At 43.0% G+C, this 14387-nt stretch overlaps 1 protein-coding gene across 2 annotated transcripts in view; it reads right to left on the reverse strand.

The window, feature by feature from the left end:
- Positions 1 to 11481: 11481 nt before the first annotated feature.
- The window catches only part of MTMR6 (myotubularin related protein 6), a 50279-nt gene continuing 47373 nt past the window's right edge, over positions 11482 to 14387 (reverse strand). For both annotated transcript variants that reach the window (XM_008259900.4, XM_008259899.4), the window contains one exon: positions 11482 to 13733. In XM_008259900.4, the coding sequence (XP_008258122.1) occupies positions 13473 to 13733 (261 nt within the window). In that variant the 3' untranslated portion in view covers positions 11482 to 13472. The remainder of the gene's footprint in view (positions 13734 to 14387) is intronic.

Raw genomic sequence — 14387 nt, forward strand, 5'->3', positions numbered from 1 at the left:
TCTCCTCTGTCAAACCACTCTTAGCAAGGTTTGAGCCATCTCCACCAGGACTTATGTTCTTATTGTTCAGTAGCAACACGCAAAGCTTAAAATCCCAACTCACTTCCGACTCCATAAAGTACTAAAATATTTAAATACTTTCCTGCAATGATGAGGAAGGGAACAGAAAGCATATTGTGTGTGTGTGTATGTGTGTGTGTGTGAGAGAGAGACAGAGACAGAGACAGAGAGAGCATGCGAGAGAGTGCTATTCTAACAAATTGAACAATTACAGGCTATTTGGAAATTTAAAGACTCATCCTTGTTAGGTATGAATGTTTGAACATGGTTTTTTTTGTTTTTTTGTTTTGTTTTGTTTTGTTTTTTTGACAGGCAGAGTGGACAGAGAGAGACAGGGAGAAAGGTCTTCCTTTGCCGTTGGTTCACCCTCCAATGGCTGCTGCGGCCGGCGCACCACGCTGATCCGATGGCAGGAGCCAGGTGCTTCTCGTGGTCTCCCATGGGGTGCAGGGCCCAAGCACTTGGGCCATCCTCCACTGCACTCCCTGGCCACAGCAGAGAGCTGGCCTGGAAGAGGGGCAACCGGGACAGAATCCGGGTGCCCCGACTGGGACTAGAACCCGGTGTGCCGGCGCCGCAAGGCGGAGGATTAGCCTAGTGAGCCGCAGCGCCAGCCGAACATGGTTCATTTTAATTCTCTTTTAACTTCATCTGAAACTAGAAAAAAAAAAATCCTAAAAAGTCTGGAGCTGTATATCCATCCACCACCCACCCATCCATCCAGTCAATGGCGATCTTCTGAGCAAATGCAGAGTGCTTGGGCCTTGGTCCGAAGCACCGAGCCGCACTTGCCGCTACTGAAGAGCTATTGTCCAAGGCAACATATCTCCCATGAAACACGTCTTTTAGTCTATCCTGTCCATAGGATATACTGATTCTGGTTTTTGAATCTGATGATCTTTCACTTACTTCAATACTTTTAATGAAAAGGTTACACCGTTTTTTTCTTCCTATGAACAGGTCTACACTTGTGGCCTCAACTTACTCTCTGCTCAGAAAGCCACTGAAATCTCATTTCTGCCTCTTTTCCTAATCCTGAAACTGCTCATCCAAGTGTCACTGACATGGACAATTTATGTTCCTTAAGTGACTGTGTGGTAGGTGACATAGCTAGTGACGTTCTCATCACACTGTCTTCCGGGAGCAGGCAGTTAAGACACCTTTTAGGACACCCACAGCCCACATCTGAGTGTCTGCGTGCAAGTGCCAGCCCCGCTCTGACTCCAGCACCCTGGGAGGCAGCAGGTGGTGGCTCAAGTCCATGGTCCCCGCTGCCCACGTGGAAGACTGGATGGAGTTCCTGACTCCTGGCGTTGGCCTGGCCCAGCCTCAACTGTTGTTTACTTGGGGAGTAAACTAGTGGATGAGTCTCCTTCTCTCTCTCTAAACAAAACACACCATTTTTTTTTTTTTAAGAATTAAAAGGTAAAAACAAAACAACTTTCTTCCTCAGGGAATCTTAATGTGGGCATTCTTAGATATCAGGATTTCATTCTCAGACCTCTTATATTATTTTAAGACTTCTTAAAATTTTTATACACACCCTTAGCTTAATTCTCCACTACAAATGAATGGCTCTTTAATTGAGGTCTCTGCCCTTAATACCAGCCCCATATTCCAATTTTGGTAATATATTTCAACTAGGTTGTCCCACAAACATTTCCAGTGAAATACACCTAGAAGCAAAAGCATCTTTCTCCCACATCCCTCTCTTCAATTCCCTCCCTCAGTCAATGGCAGCCCCACCCTCAACCCAGTGAGAAGTCTTGTAAGAAGTCTAGAAGCCACCACCAGTCTGTGCCTATGCTCACTCCTGAGCTTTCTGAAACGCAAATCCAACCTTATTGACTTCTTGCTAAAAACCAAACCTTCAAATTCTCACCCATTTTCTTCAATATAACACCCAATGTCAACTCTTATGGTGCTCTAATCCCACTTTATATTTTGAAGTATTCCTAGCCCTCCAAAAGCCATGCCCCCCATATTTCCGAGCCTCCCTCTCCAATCTAAGCGGATGGCGCTTCCTTCTCCTTTCTTCACTGGGATAAAGCCTACTCGTTCATCCCAAACTCACTCATCTGAGCAAACAGTTCACATGGATGCTGTTGGGGCTTTTTCACATTTTATTTACTTATATGAAAGGCACGAAGACAGAGATAGGGAGCTCCCATCCTTTTATTCACTCCTCAAATGCCCACAGTGGTCAGGGTTTGGCCTAGCAGAAGCCAGATTCGGGGAACTCAGTCCAGGCCTCCCACATGGTGGCAGGGGCCCAAGCACCTGAGCCATCATCTGTTGCCTCCCAGGATGTGCAATATTAGCAGAAAGCTAGAACTGAGAGTAGAGCCAGGACTCAAAGCCAGGCACTCTAATACAGGATGTGGGCACTCCAACCCAGTCTCTTCATCACTATTCCAAATGCCCACTCCCAAATGTAAGCTTTCAGGGAGTCACCACTAGCTAGGAAGTCCTAGACTTCTGTATGCTGGGATAGCATGAATTAGGAACCGCTGTCACAGCAAAATAGAACAGCCACAGGATGTGCGTTTTGGTGCAGCTGGTTAAGTTGTCACTTGGGATACCCACATGCCCTATCAAAGTGCCAGTTTGAGTCCCAGCTGCTCTGCTTCCAATCCAGCTTCCTGCTAACGCATCCTGGGAGGCAGCAGATGATGGCTCGTTGCTTGGGCCCCATGGGAGACCCAGATGGTTTTATGCTCATGGGGCTAGCCTTGCCCAAACCTGGCCATTGCAGCCATTTGGGGAGTGAACGTGTGGATGGCTGTTCTCTCTAACACACACAACAAATCTTTTTTTTAAGTAAACAAAGCCAAATGACTGGAAGAAGTCTGGCAGGAGACAGGAGGGTGGGGGGCAGTATGGAAAATGAGCTATAGGAAAGCTGAGGAAGAAAACTAGCCTGAGGGAGGCAGAGACAGGACAGACAGAACGAGGTGCTCAACACCATGTGTGTACACACACACACACACACAGACAAGCATCGGGAAGGGCATATATTTGATCCACTAAATGACTGTTTAGGGGGCAGTGGGACAGGAGTGAGGGGAAGTGGAATCCTGAGCAACACTGGGGCTTACGTGAGCTGTAGCTGCTGGACTCAGGACACCCAGCCCCACAGCCTTGCTCTGTCGCCCACAGATCCCCTTCCTCATACTTAGCTAGCCCAGGGAAAGTGAGAAGAAAGGCCCACTCTCTGATTTCTCTAGTGGTCCCCAAGCCCCTGATGTTTTGTGCCCTATCTGCCAGCTGCTCACATCACCCTCCTGCTGGCTCCAGTGAGCCTAAAATCCCTGCCCACCCGCCCGGGCCCTCACCTGTCACAGCAGGCCTCTTTGCCCTCCCCAGTCACCAGGCCGGCCTGCCAAGGACTCACTTCCCACAATCTGTCTGATGCCTGCTATTTCTGGAGAATATAAATAAAAAAAGACTTCAAGGTGTTTGTCTTCCTGCAAGAATAGTGTTGTATACAAGCATACAGTAGGATCAATTAAGAACAGAGGGCAAAAAAATTGACCACTTCTGTCAAGCTTTCAAAAATTAAGCTGAGGAACAGATATGGACAAGCAGATCTAACTGCCTGGCTCTGTGCCACACAAGGCGGTAGGCACGTGTGTCTACTGAGCACTCAGAGTGGGCAGGCTCAAACTGAGACATGCTGTCAGTAAGAAGTATGCCAGGTTTTGAAAACTTAGTACAAAAATATGCTAAATATCACTTGATTTTTGCATTGATTCCTCATAGAAATGATATTTCTGATATACTGGGTTAAATAAATCTATGATTACATAATTCCCCTTGTTTCTCTTTACTATTTTTAGTGTGGCTTCCGGAAAAGTCAACCTCACATATATACCTTGTATTACTTTAAAAGAGAACTGGTCTGGACTTTCCCCAACATTGCTTTTCAGTCACTGCTTCAATCCCAGAACAACCACTGACAATAATGTCTGATGACCTGGTAATCTGAGTAAGATCTTCTCATTCATACAATTTCATATTCAAGTGTGCTGCTGGATTCAAGCGTACTTCAAAAAGTTTGTGGAAAATGGGACTAAAAGATAAGCATTTTGGGGGCCAGCACTGTGGCAGATGAAGCCACCGCCTGCAGTGCCGGCATCCCATATGGGTGCTGGTTCGAGTCCCATCTGCTCCACTTTAGATCCAAGTCTCTGCTATGGCCTGGGAAAGCAGTAGATGGCCCAAGTGCCTGGGCCCCCTGCACCCACATGGGAGACCAGGAGGAAGCTCCTGGCTCCTGGCTTCAGATCGGCTCAGCTCTGGCTGTTGCAGCCAATTGGGGAGTGAACCAGCGGATGGAAGATCTCTCTCTCCCCACCTCAGCCTCTCTAAAACTTTGCCTTTCAAATAAAATAAATAAATCTTAAAAAAAAAAAATAAGCATTTTGCTTAAACAGAGTATTACTTTTGTAAAAAAAATTTATTTGAAAGGCAGAGCCAGAGAGAGAGAGAAAGAGAGAGGGAGGAGAGAGGGAGGGATTGAAAGACAGAGAGGGAGAGAGGTCTCTTCCATCCACTGGTTCACTTCCCAAATGCCCAAAAAAGCCAGGGCTGGGCCAGGCTGAAGCCAGGAGCCAGGAACTCCAGCTGGTCTCCCAAGTGGGTAGCAGGGGTCTAGTTAAATGAATCCATCTGCTGTCTCCCGGGGTGCACATTAGTTAGAAGGCTGGACTAGAAACAAAAGTGAGGGGCTAGTGCTGTGGCACAACAGGTAAACCTGCTCATGTTCTGGCCGCTCTACTTCTGATCCAGCTCCCTGCTAATGGCCTGAAAAAGCAGGGGAAGATGGCCTGAGTGCTTGGGCCCCTGTCACTCACGTGGGAGACATGGATAAATTCCAGGCTCCTGGCTTCAGCCTGGCCCAGAGTTAGCCACTGCAGCCATTTGGGGAGTGAGTCAGTGGATGGAAGCTCTCTGCCCCTCTCTGTTATCTCCTTCTATCTGTAACTCTGCCTTTCAAATACATAAAATAAGCCTCTAAAAATACATTAAAATAGTAAATTTCATAAGATACAGATTTTACTATGATGTTAAAAAAAAAGAAAACTATGGAGGACAAATGCTGTCAGCCCTGACACACACCTGCAGGATAACAGAAAGGTGTGAAGGGTGGAGTCCCGTAAGATAAAGGGGGACACAGATTCCTCAGCTCTGCCCAGAAACACAAATCACCTACCTGGGAAACCATCTTGTGCTATAGAAAATCTCCCTAACTGAGGAAATACCGCAGTCACAAGTATGCTTCTTGGATTGGGGTCTATATAGTGACAGATCGCCTCTGGCTGTCCCGCCCACTGCTCCCTTGCTAAGCAAATGGGCACAGTCACCCTAAAAAAGAAGGGACTGCCGCCACAGGTAAGCACCCTAGATGACAACAGTGTGAACCTCCAACTGGCTTACCTGCGCTTTGCTTCCTTCCAGTGTGTTCAATCAATGTAGCTTTTCTGTGTTCCCTGGTGGATCTTTTCACTGCCTGTGACACTGGACTAAAAACAATCGTTCTGAGTGAAGACGTTGATCAAAAGGAGAAGTAAGGAAAGGTAGAGGTAATGGGAGAGAAAAAAATGGTTAAAGGTAGGCATCCTACTGAGATAGGACAGCGTCATCAAACCAGGAGCCAGGCAGCAAAGGAACCACCTGCTGCTACTCCCACCAGGGAAATACAACACAAAAAGGAACAAAAAATGAACAACCAACCAAACAAGCAGCCCTGTGAAGTTATTATAGGAAAACAAAAAATGGATAACTAAAACTTTTCATTAGATAAAACCCAAAAGAGAAAGGTTTCAAGCAGAGGCAAATAGTAAGAAAAATAAAACATGCATTAAAATGTATGTAAAAGGTGAAGGCATTTGAGCTGGCGGTTAACTCACTGGTTGGGACACCCACACCCTCCGTGGGAGTGTCAGCACAATCCCGGCTCCAGCGCCTGACTCCAGTTTCCACTTGGCTCGCACATGCCACCTATGTGGAAGACCTGGTGTGAGTGCCTGGGTCCCGGCTTTGGCCTTGGTCCAGCCCCGGCCATCCCAGATACTTGGAATGAACCAGCAGGTGGGAGCTCTGCCTCTCAGATAAATAAAGTTTAAATAAATAAATTAAATATAAGTAAAGAACCAAGTGCTGTAATGATAAGCCATCACTAATCCTAAGTACAAAAGCTCAGAACAGAAATGGACAAAAAGAGGTGGAACAAGAACTACTGAACTCAGAGAAAACTGCAGCCGCCTTTTCCTTTCTCATTGCTGGGCCATCTTTGCCGCTGCACTTGGCTGGAGGCCGTCCCACACCTAAGGCAGGAAGACGGTGACCACAAAGACCAAAAGGTCGCTGGAGTCCATGAACTCTACACTCCAGCTTGTGATGAAGAGGGGAGAACACGTGCTGGGGCGCCAGCTGTCTCTGAAGGCGATCAGATGAGGCAAAGCGAAACTGGTCATCCAAGCCAACAACTGCCCAGCTCTGCGGAAATCTGAAATAGGGCATTACACTATGTTGGCCAAAACGGGTGTCCATCACGACAGTGGCAGTAATACTGAACTGGCTACAACGTGTGGAAAATACTGCAGAGTACGCACTCTTTCTATCACTGACCCAGGTGATTCTGGTATTATCAGAAGCATGCCAGGGCAGGTGAAAACCAAATCACGCAATTTTTTCTTTAATAAAACTTGCCAGAGCTTGTTCCAAAAAGGGGGGGTGGGGAGGAGGAGAAAACACAAGCAAAAGAAAAATCTCAGAAATAAAGATTAAATTTTAAGCCTTCTAGTAGAGATGAATATGAGAAAATACAAGAAGCATAGAAAAAAGAGATAAAAAGCATCAAAAGAAATCAATGGGGCGGGTATTGTGAAACAGTGGGTTAAGTCGCTGATAGGTATGCAGGTACCCCATGTGAGAATGCTAGTTTCAGTCCTGGCTGTTCTTTTTTTTTTTTATTTATTTTTTTTATTTGACAGATAGTTAGACAACGAGAGAAAGACAGAGAGAAAGGTCTCCCTTCCGTTGGTTCACTCCCCAAATGGTCCCTACAGCGGGCGCTGCGCCAGTCTGAAGCCAGGAGCCAGGTGCTTCTTTCTGGTCTCCCATGTGGGTGCAGGGGCCCAAGCACTTGGGCCATCTTCCACTGCCTTCCTGAGCCACAGCAGAGCGCTGGACGGGAAGAGGAGCAACTGGGATATGGGATGCCGGCACCACAGGTGGAGGATTACTCAAGTGAGCTGCAGTGTCAGCCCCCTGGCTGTTCTACTTCCTTTCCAGCCTCTTGCTAATGCGCCTGGGAGGCAGTGGGTGACGACCCGACTGCTTGGACCCCTGCCACCCACGGCGGAGATCCAGATGGAGTCTGGGACATGAACTAGAGGATGGGAGATCTTTGTCTGACAGATCCTCCCTCTCTCCCTCTCTCTCTTCTCTCTTTCTTTCTCTCTGCCTTTCAAATAAAGTGAAAACTTCATAACACAGATTTTCAAAAAGACAAGACTGGACAGGGAGAATACAAGATGCTCTGGAGACAGAAAACAAAGACCTGCTCCAAACTAAGAGGGGCATATAAAAAGTCATGGAAAAAGTGCAGGGGTTCCCATGGCCAGGTCTGGAATAGTTGCAGCATAAGGGTACTTACTATAATTGATTATGAAAATCCATATCCCTGAAGAAAAACAGAGAAAACTAGTATTTGGAGGGGATTCTTACAATCTTTGATTCTAAAAATTAGTGATTAGAGAAGCAGTAAGTATTTTCCATGTCTTCATTTTTTCAATTGACAAGAAAGCACTTCCTTATAAAATGCTGGCAAGTAAATGTAAAACAGAAGAAAGAATTGGGAAATCACTATTTTGTAATACCCACTGAAATAACTGATTCGTGGAAAGGTTGTATGGGGATAAGACACTCAATTTGATGTCAAAATGCTAACCACAGAGCATTTTCTAAGCCCAAAGAGGAAAGATGTACCCTTGTAATGGAGAGATCACCATGGGATGAAGCAGCCTCACTACCAGTGGAACAAACTAGCAGGATACCCTTAAGTGCACAGCTCAACCTTAATCTCGTCTAGTGCCCACTCCATAGCAGCTTCAGCAGACAGAGGAATGAGCTAAAGTGCTCCACAAGGGAACAATCACAACCGTAGTAAGTGGGATAACTACAACGGTCGTGCTCTAAAGTTAACACTGGGAGGAAAGGTGGAGGACCTACAAACCAAAGGCAACGCATGAACCTAGGCTGGACACGAAGTCGGTAAGGAGACAGCCAAGGATCAGAGAAAGAGCTGGAGGAACTATGTCACCACACCCTCCCAGAGAGTTGCTGCCCCCAAGATCGGCAACCTGAAATCATTGTTATAGCAAAGCCACTGCCCAGAACCAGCAACAGCTGAATTTATCCAACATGGCTGCCGACTGCATCCCTGCAATGACCTAGACTATTATATCATGCAGTAGCAGCACTGTGGCTGACACTTCCATTCCCACCATGCACCTGCCACCATGACACTTCTGAGACTTCCTAAAAGGCTAGAAAATGGGCAATCAACAAACTCCTGGAAATCTGCTCTTTCTTGAAAAACTCTGCCCCAACCACAGCCCCAGATTACATCCAAGGGATGTTTCTGAATCTTGGGAGTTCCAGCTCACCTTCAAGCATGCCTAGCTTTCATCCTGAGTGTGTACTTTCACTTTGCCAATAAATCTTTTTTAAAAATTAATTCGAAAGGCAGAGGGATATGAGGGGTAGGGGAAAAAGAGACTGTGCAGCTGCTGGTTCACTCCCCCAGATGGTCACAGCAACCAAGGAAGGGCTGGGCCAGGACAAAGCCACGAGCCAGGAACCCCATCCGATCTCCCATGTGAGTAGTCGGGGCCCGAGCACATGGGCCATCATCCACTGCTTTCCCAGGAACATTAACAGGGAGCTGGATCAGAAGCAGAGCATCCAGGACTTAAATGAGTACTCCAATATGGGATGTTGGCATCCCAGGTGGTGGCTTTACCCACTGCACCACAATGCTGGCCTTCCAATACATCTTACTCTTCTGCTAACCTTCCTCAAATTCTTTCACACATTAGAGACAAAAAGCTGGACCCCTGCCCCGGCCAACAGTACTAGTACAAAATAGCAGGTCAAAGATTATTTGGGGACAACTTTGTGACAATGATCTCATTCTTCAGGATGAAGTTATGTTGCCTAACAAAGAGTGCCAAATCTTATTGGCTTAAAAAAAAGATTAATTTCTCTCTCCCATTTGTATAGTAGAAGTGTGATGCTCTCCAATTTGATGCTCTCTGTATTAAAGTAATTCTGCATTCCTTTAGAATGAGAGGTTTGCTGATCTCATGAATGGTTGAGGGTAGTATTTCTCAAAGTGATTCTCTGACCAACTGAATCACAAAATTTCTCAGAAATGTTGATAAATGCAAATGCTTTATTGCTATGCAAACACTTTTGTAACTCCAGAATTGCAGCCCATAACTTCAGAAACTCAAGACCAAGGCTTTAGAGTCTGATACAAGCTTCTGGAAATTGCTTTTAGCTATGCATGCTACCATTTTATAAAAGTTGCCATGCCAAGGGACAGTTACTATAACTCCCTTGGGGGCAGTGCTGTAGTGCAGGTTAAACCGCTGCTTGCAGGGCTGGCATCCCATATGGGCACTGGTTCCAGTCCTGGCTGCTCCATTTGCAATCCAGCTCCCTGCTAATGCACCTGGGAAAGCAGGAGAAAATGGCCCAAGTCCTGAGTCCCTGCACCCCCATGGGAGACCTGGATGAAGCTTCTGGCTCTTGGTTTCAGCCTGACCCAGCCCCTGTTTATGCAGCTATTTGGGAAGTAAACCAGCAGATGAAGATCTCTCTCTCTCCCCCATCTCTGCAACTCTGCCTTTCAAATCATAAATAAAGAAATCTTTAAAAAAAACTAGAATAGCATTATAGTGCTTATTAAAATTATATAATTTCATATATCAATACAATGGCATATATACTCTTCTGAGATGGTAGTCTAGATTCTAGCTAACTGTAAGCTTTGAGAACTTAAATCTAAATGCAGCCTAGAATCTTTTTATATTTTAGTACTTACATTTACAGGCTTCACAGTTTAATTAATCAAGGGATGCTAATGCCCCTTGGACTTCTACACAGTAAAGGCAACAAGATAAAAACTGGCTAACAAAAATGGGTCAGTGTCACCAATAAAAGTCCACAGCTATCCTATGGTTTTGTAGATGATCAGCACTTAATCCAATTTAGAATGCCAAGTGGCAATTTTTCAATATTCTAAACCTGGCCTTCCACAAAAAAATTTTCAAGGAAAGTTAGACTACCATCATCCTATTCTGCTATTCTACCAAATAAATGTAATAGTGATCTTTTTAAAAAGCACCCTTCACTTTCATTAACTTGAGAATCTCTGAGCTTCTTCTAGCCTACCTGTCCCATTCAAAATATCTTTAACAATAATAATAACAAGAAAATTTTCTTTTTTATATATCCAGATCTACCTTGCTTGGAAAGACATTTTGATGTGGGATAGGCAGGGAGTCAGGTAGAGAACAAAGGAGTGTGGTCTCCCAGTTTCCATTTCAGACCCTGCACCCTAACTCCACCCCTTTGTGTGCCAAGTCAGCGCACTCTCCCATGGTACAGCTAAGTCCCCTCCATGACAAAGACACCACCGTGACAAACACATGTACACTGAGCTCCAAGCTGAGATACCACGACAACCTTCTCAGACATCACCAGCACTGAACTCTACCCAAATCCCACTCCATTTGTATATTCAATTAGGGTACCACCCTCTATGCAACAAAGGGGACCACTGACCTGGGGGGACAATTCTTGCTCCCCCTCCCCATGGCATGCATCTCTCCTGGTGGGATTGGCCTGTATTCACGTCTGAATGTATATTCTCACTCTTTCTCAATAAATCCCACTGTCTCTCTTGCAAGTTACTTGTATTTCTGCTTTAAATTATCGCACACAGGAGCAAGAACCTGGAATACAACAGCCAGGGAACAATAATTTCACCTGGAATGTATGTACTCATTAGAACCTCCCTTCTATCAACAAGTTGGCAAAGGCACAAAAAATACTGGTTATACAGTTATCAGCAAGTGACAGGGACAAAAGGAAATTTTAATAACCATTATTAACTACAACTGCTGAATCTTTTAGCCCACTATGACTATTTTAAATATTCTGGAAACTGTTTTTGTATATAAAAGTTATTATTTATCAACAATCTTTTGGAAAATGAACTGTTTAAAGCTTATGCTGCTATGCTAATGTAATATACAGGTCTCTTTGCCTAGGTAAGGGGAAAAATTTATGACCATTTATAACAAATGATCCCATTTGTTTTTTCCAAAAGAAAAACATTCAAAGTAAAACATGAACATTTAATTACCTTTAAATAATATATGAAATAATTTACATGCTATACATATCCAACACACTGAACATAAATCCATTTCTGTAACACATATACATTATACAACCTGCTTTTTGCCAACATGTACTCTGTAGGTCACTTAGGATGCTAACTGATTTCTCAGTACATGTGTGAGCACAGAGACATAAATATATATATATATACACACTTAAAGGTGAAGATTATGATAATAATGCAAAGAGTAGAATATTAGTAGCCTGCCCATGGAAGATTCTAAAGCCATGGTCAACATCTAGAACCAAGGCACACAAGCTTCTCTTCCTGGTCATGGAGATTAAGTTTCCCTTCCCAGTGTTTAAATATGGAAATAGGATTGATAAATCACATACTATTTTGTATAGTACATTTCTGTAACTACTTAAAAAGGAGCATTCTTTCTTATTACGAATGTATTTCAGAAAAACATTGGAAAAATAAACAAGATTAGATAAGCTCTCATACAGTAAAAGCTTTTTTTTTTTTCACTTGAAAAGATGTTTATGTTCAAAAGTAATGTAAAAGACTTACGTATAATAAAGAGAAGCATGAGGGATCCTATGCAGATTTCCTATAACCCTTGGATTGTTCCTCATGCCACCCTTGCTACTCCAAAATTTTCAATTTTAAAGCCAGCTGGGTGATACTGCCAATTACAAGTTATCTCTTTTTTTGTAATTAAAGATATTTATTCATACATAGAATAGACAGTTCAGATAACATGGCAAAATGAAACCCCTCCTGGAGTTTAAGTAGCTTTCAGTAAACACTAACTAGGTACTATGCCCTCTGTAATTTCCTTTTTTTCTTCTATATTTAACAGAGAAGAAAAAAAAAGTTCCACATAGAAATGACTGCTTTAAAATTCATGCATTCGAGTAAAATCTAAACTATCAGTACTTCCCTTTTTATTGTACTGTACTCAAAAGTTTCTGGGTAAACGGAAGGTCAGAAATTCTAGGGACAGCAATGCACTGAGAGATAAGGCAGTTTAAAACATACATATATATATATAAAATATATATTATATATATATGAAAATGTACTATTGTTATTAAAAAGTTTTAGAGCTTTAGCACTTTAAACTTACACAGTTTTCAAAGAAATAAAGCCAACCACAAGAATCAATAGAATGCAATAATCCATATAAAAATACAGTCGAATGTGCTATACATATTCAAGAAATCAATAATCTGTTCAAGCTGCAAGTCCTCAAATGTAGCACTAAACTAACTATAATCAGAATAAAACCTTGAATTTCGTTAATTCTGAATATGTACATGGGGCCAGCTGAACATGAACAGCGTACTTCTGCAACTGCTGTACCAGAGTGTTGAAGCATGCAACCCTGCACTAATGACAGCACATTCTTTGCAAAGTTGATCAAAGAAAAAACAAAACAAAATCTTTTTTCCAGACTATATAAAACTTAAGGGTAAAGAATAAACTGACAATTTATTTTAAGGCTTTCTTAGAAATGTTTCATGGCACTTCAACATTAAACAGCACTAAAAGGCAAAATATGTAAATATTCAGTTACAGTTACATAATTGAAAGTACATGCCATGTCAATTATTAAGGGACCATTTTGTCAAGTTTTGTTTTCCTGTAGTAAAATTATACTTAAAGAAGGCGATTCATGTTAGGCTGTAATTAACATACAAATCACACAGAAATGTTAGCTCACTAAGTTATACAGTGCAAATTGTGTTTTGAGTAAACTCACCAAATACCACTCATTTCTTGCAGAACTGAATGTCATTCCTTGCTACAATACAATTACATGGACTTATTTCTCTCACAAGGGCAGTTATCCTTTCTTCAATAATTAACCTACTGTTAAACCTAAGATCACTATTCAACAAATCCCTTTTGGCCATACACACAGACCAGCCTCACAATAATCCATTCCTTGCGCTAGGGCCAGTTCAGAAAATACTCAACAAGTCTAACAAGTCATTCTTGCCACACCATACTCCAGGCTGACCACAGCAGGTTCTGCTTTGGAAAACTCTTCGGCATAGTCACTGTAACGATTGTCCGTGGGGTTGCTGCCCTCTATAGTTCGAAGAGCATCATTCACAGGAAGCAGAGTCTGCTCTTTAAAACAGAGGGAAGATTTCAGAGTCGGGGATTCCGGATGAATTGAATGTAGTAACTCCTTGGTGAGGATATCATCTGTTTGCTTATTTTTGCATTGCTTAATTTTCTAGAACAAATAAAAATTGAAAGAAAAACTACTTAATGGCACATATTACATGGTCAATATGTGATAGGTTAAAAAACCACGACTGAAAATGTTTGCTTTATGTATGATACAAATTAAATCTCAAAAAAAACTAACAAAACCTAGTGCACATGACATAGCTAAAAATCCTATTTAAACTGTTTCAGAGAAAAAGGTTAAGCTTTCATATCTCGTAAACAAACAATCCAGTCCCACTTGAGTGCAGAAGATCACTAGGCCTTCACCTTTGACAATGGCACACCTTACCTAGAAAGTATAACACACATTTTATAATGAAGGAAGTCTGTGAGCTGCTCACCCTGAAATTGTATCTGTGTAATGTAACATCCCCAAGAGGCTTACTCACTATGAAGAGTTTTTTTTTTTTTAACCAGGTTTTCCTACAATGATTTGCTAGGTAAACTAACAGGATTCAGAACACAACAGAACTGTTTCTTTTTCTAACAGAACAGAAAATAATTTTTTAAAAAGATTTTATTTATTTATTAGAGACTCAGAGTTACAGAGAGAGGCAGAGACAAAGAGAAAGGTCTTCCATTTGCTGGTTCAGTTCCCAAATGGCTGCAACGGCCGAAGCTGGACTGATCCAAAGCCAGGAGGCAGAAGCTTCCTCCA

Source organism: Oryctolagus cuniculus, chromosome 9 (genome assembly GCF_964237555.1).
Source record: "Oryctolagus cuniculus chromosome 9, mOryCun1.1, whole genome shotgun sequence".
Taxonomy (NCBI): domain Eukaryota; kingdom Metazoa; phylum Chordata; class Mammalia; order Lagomorpha; family Leporidae; genus Oryctolagus; species Oryctolagus cuniculus.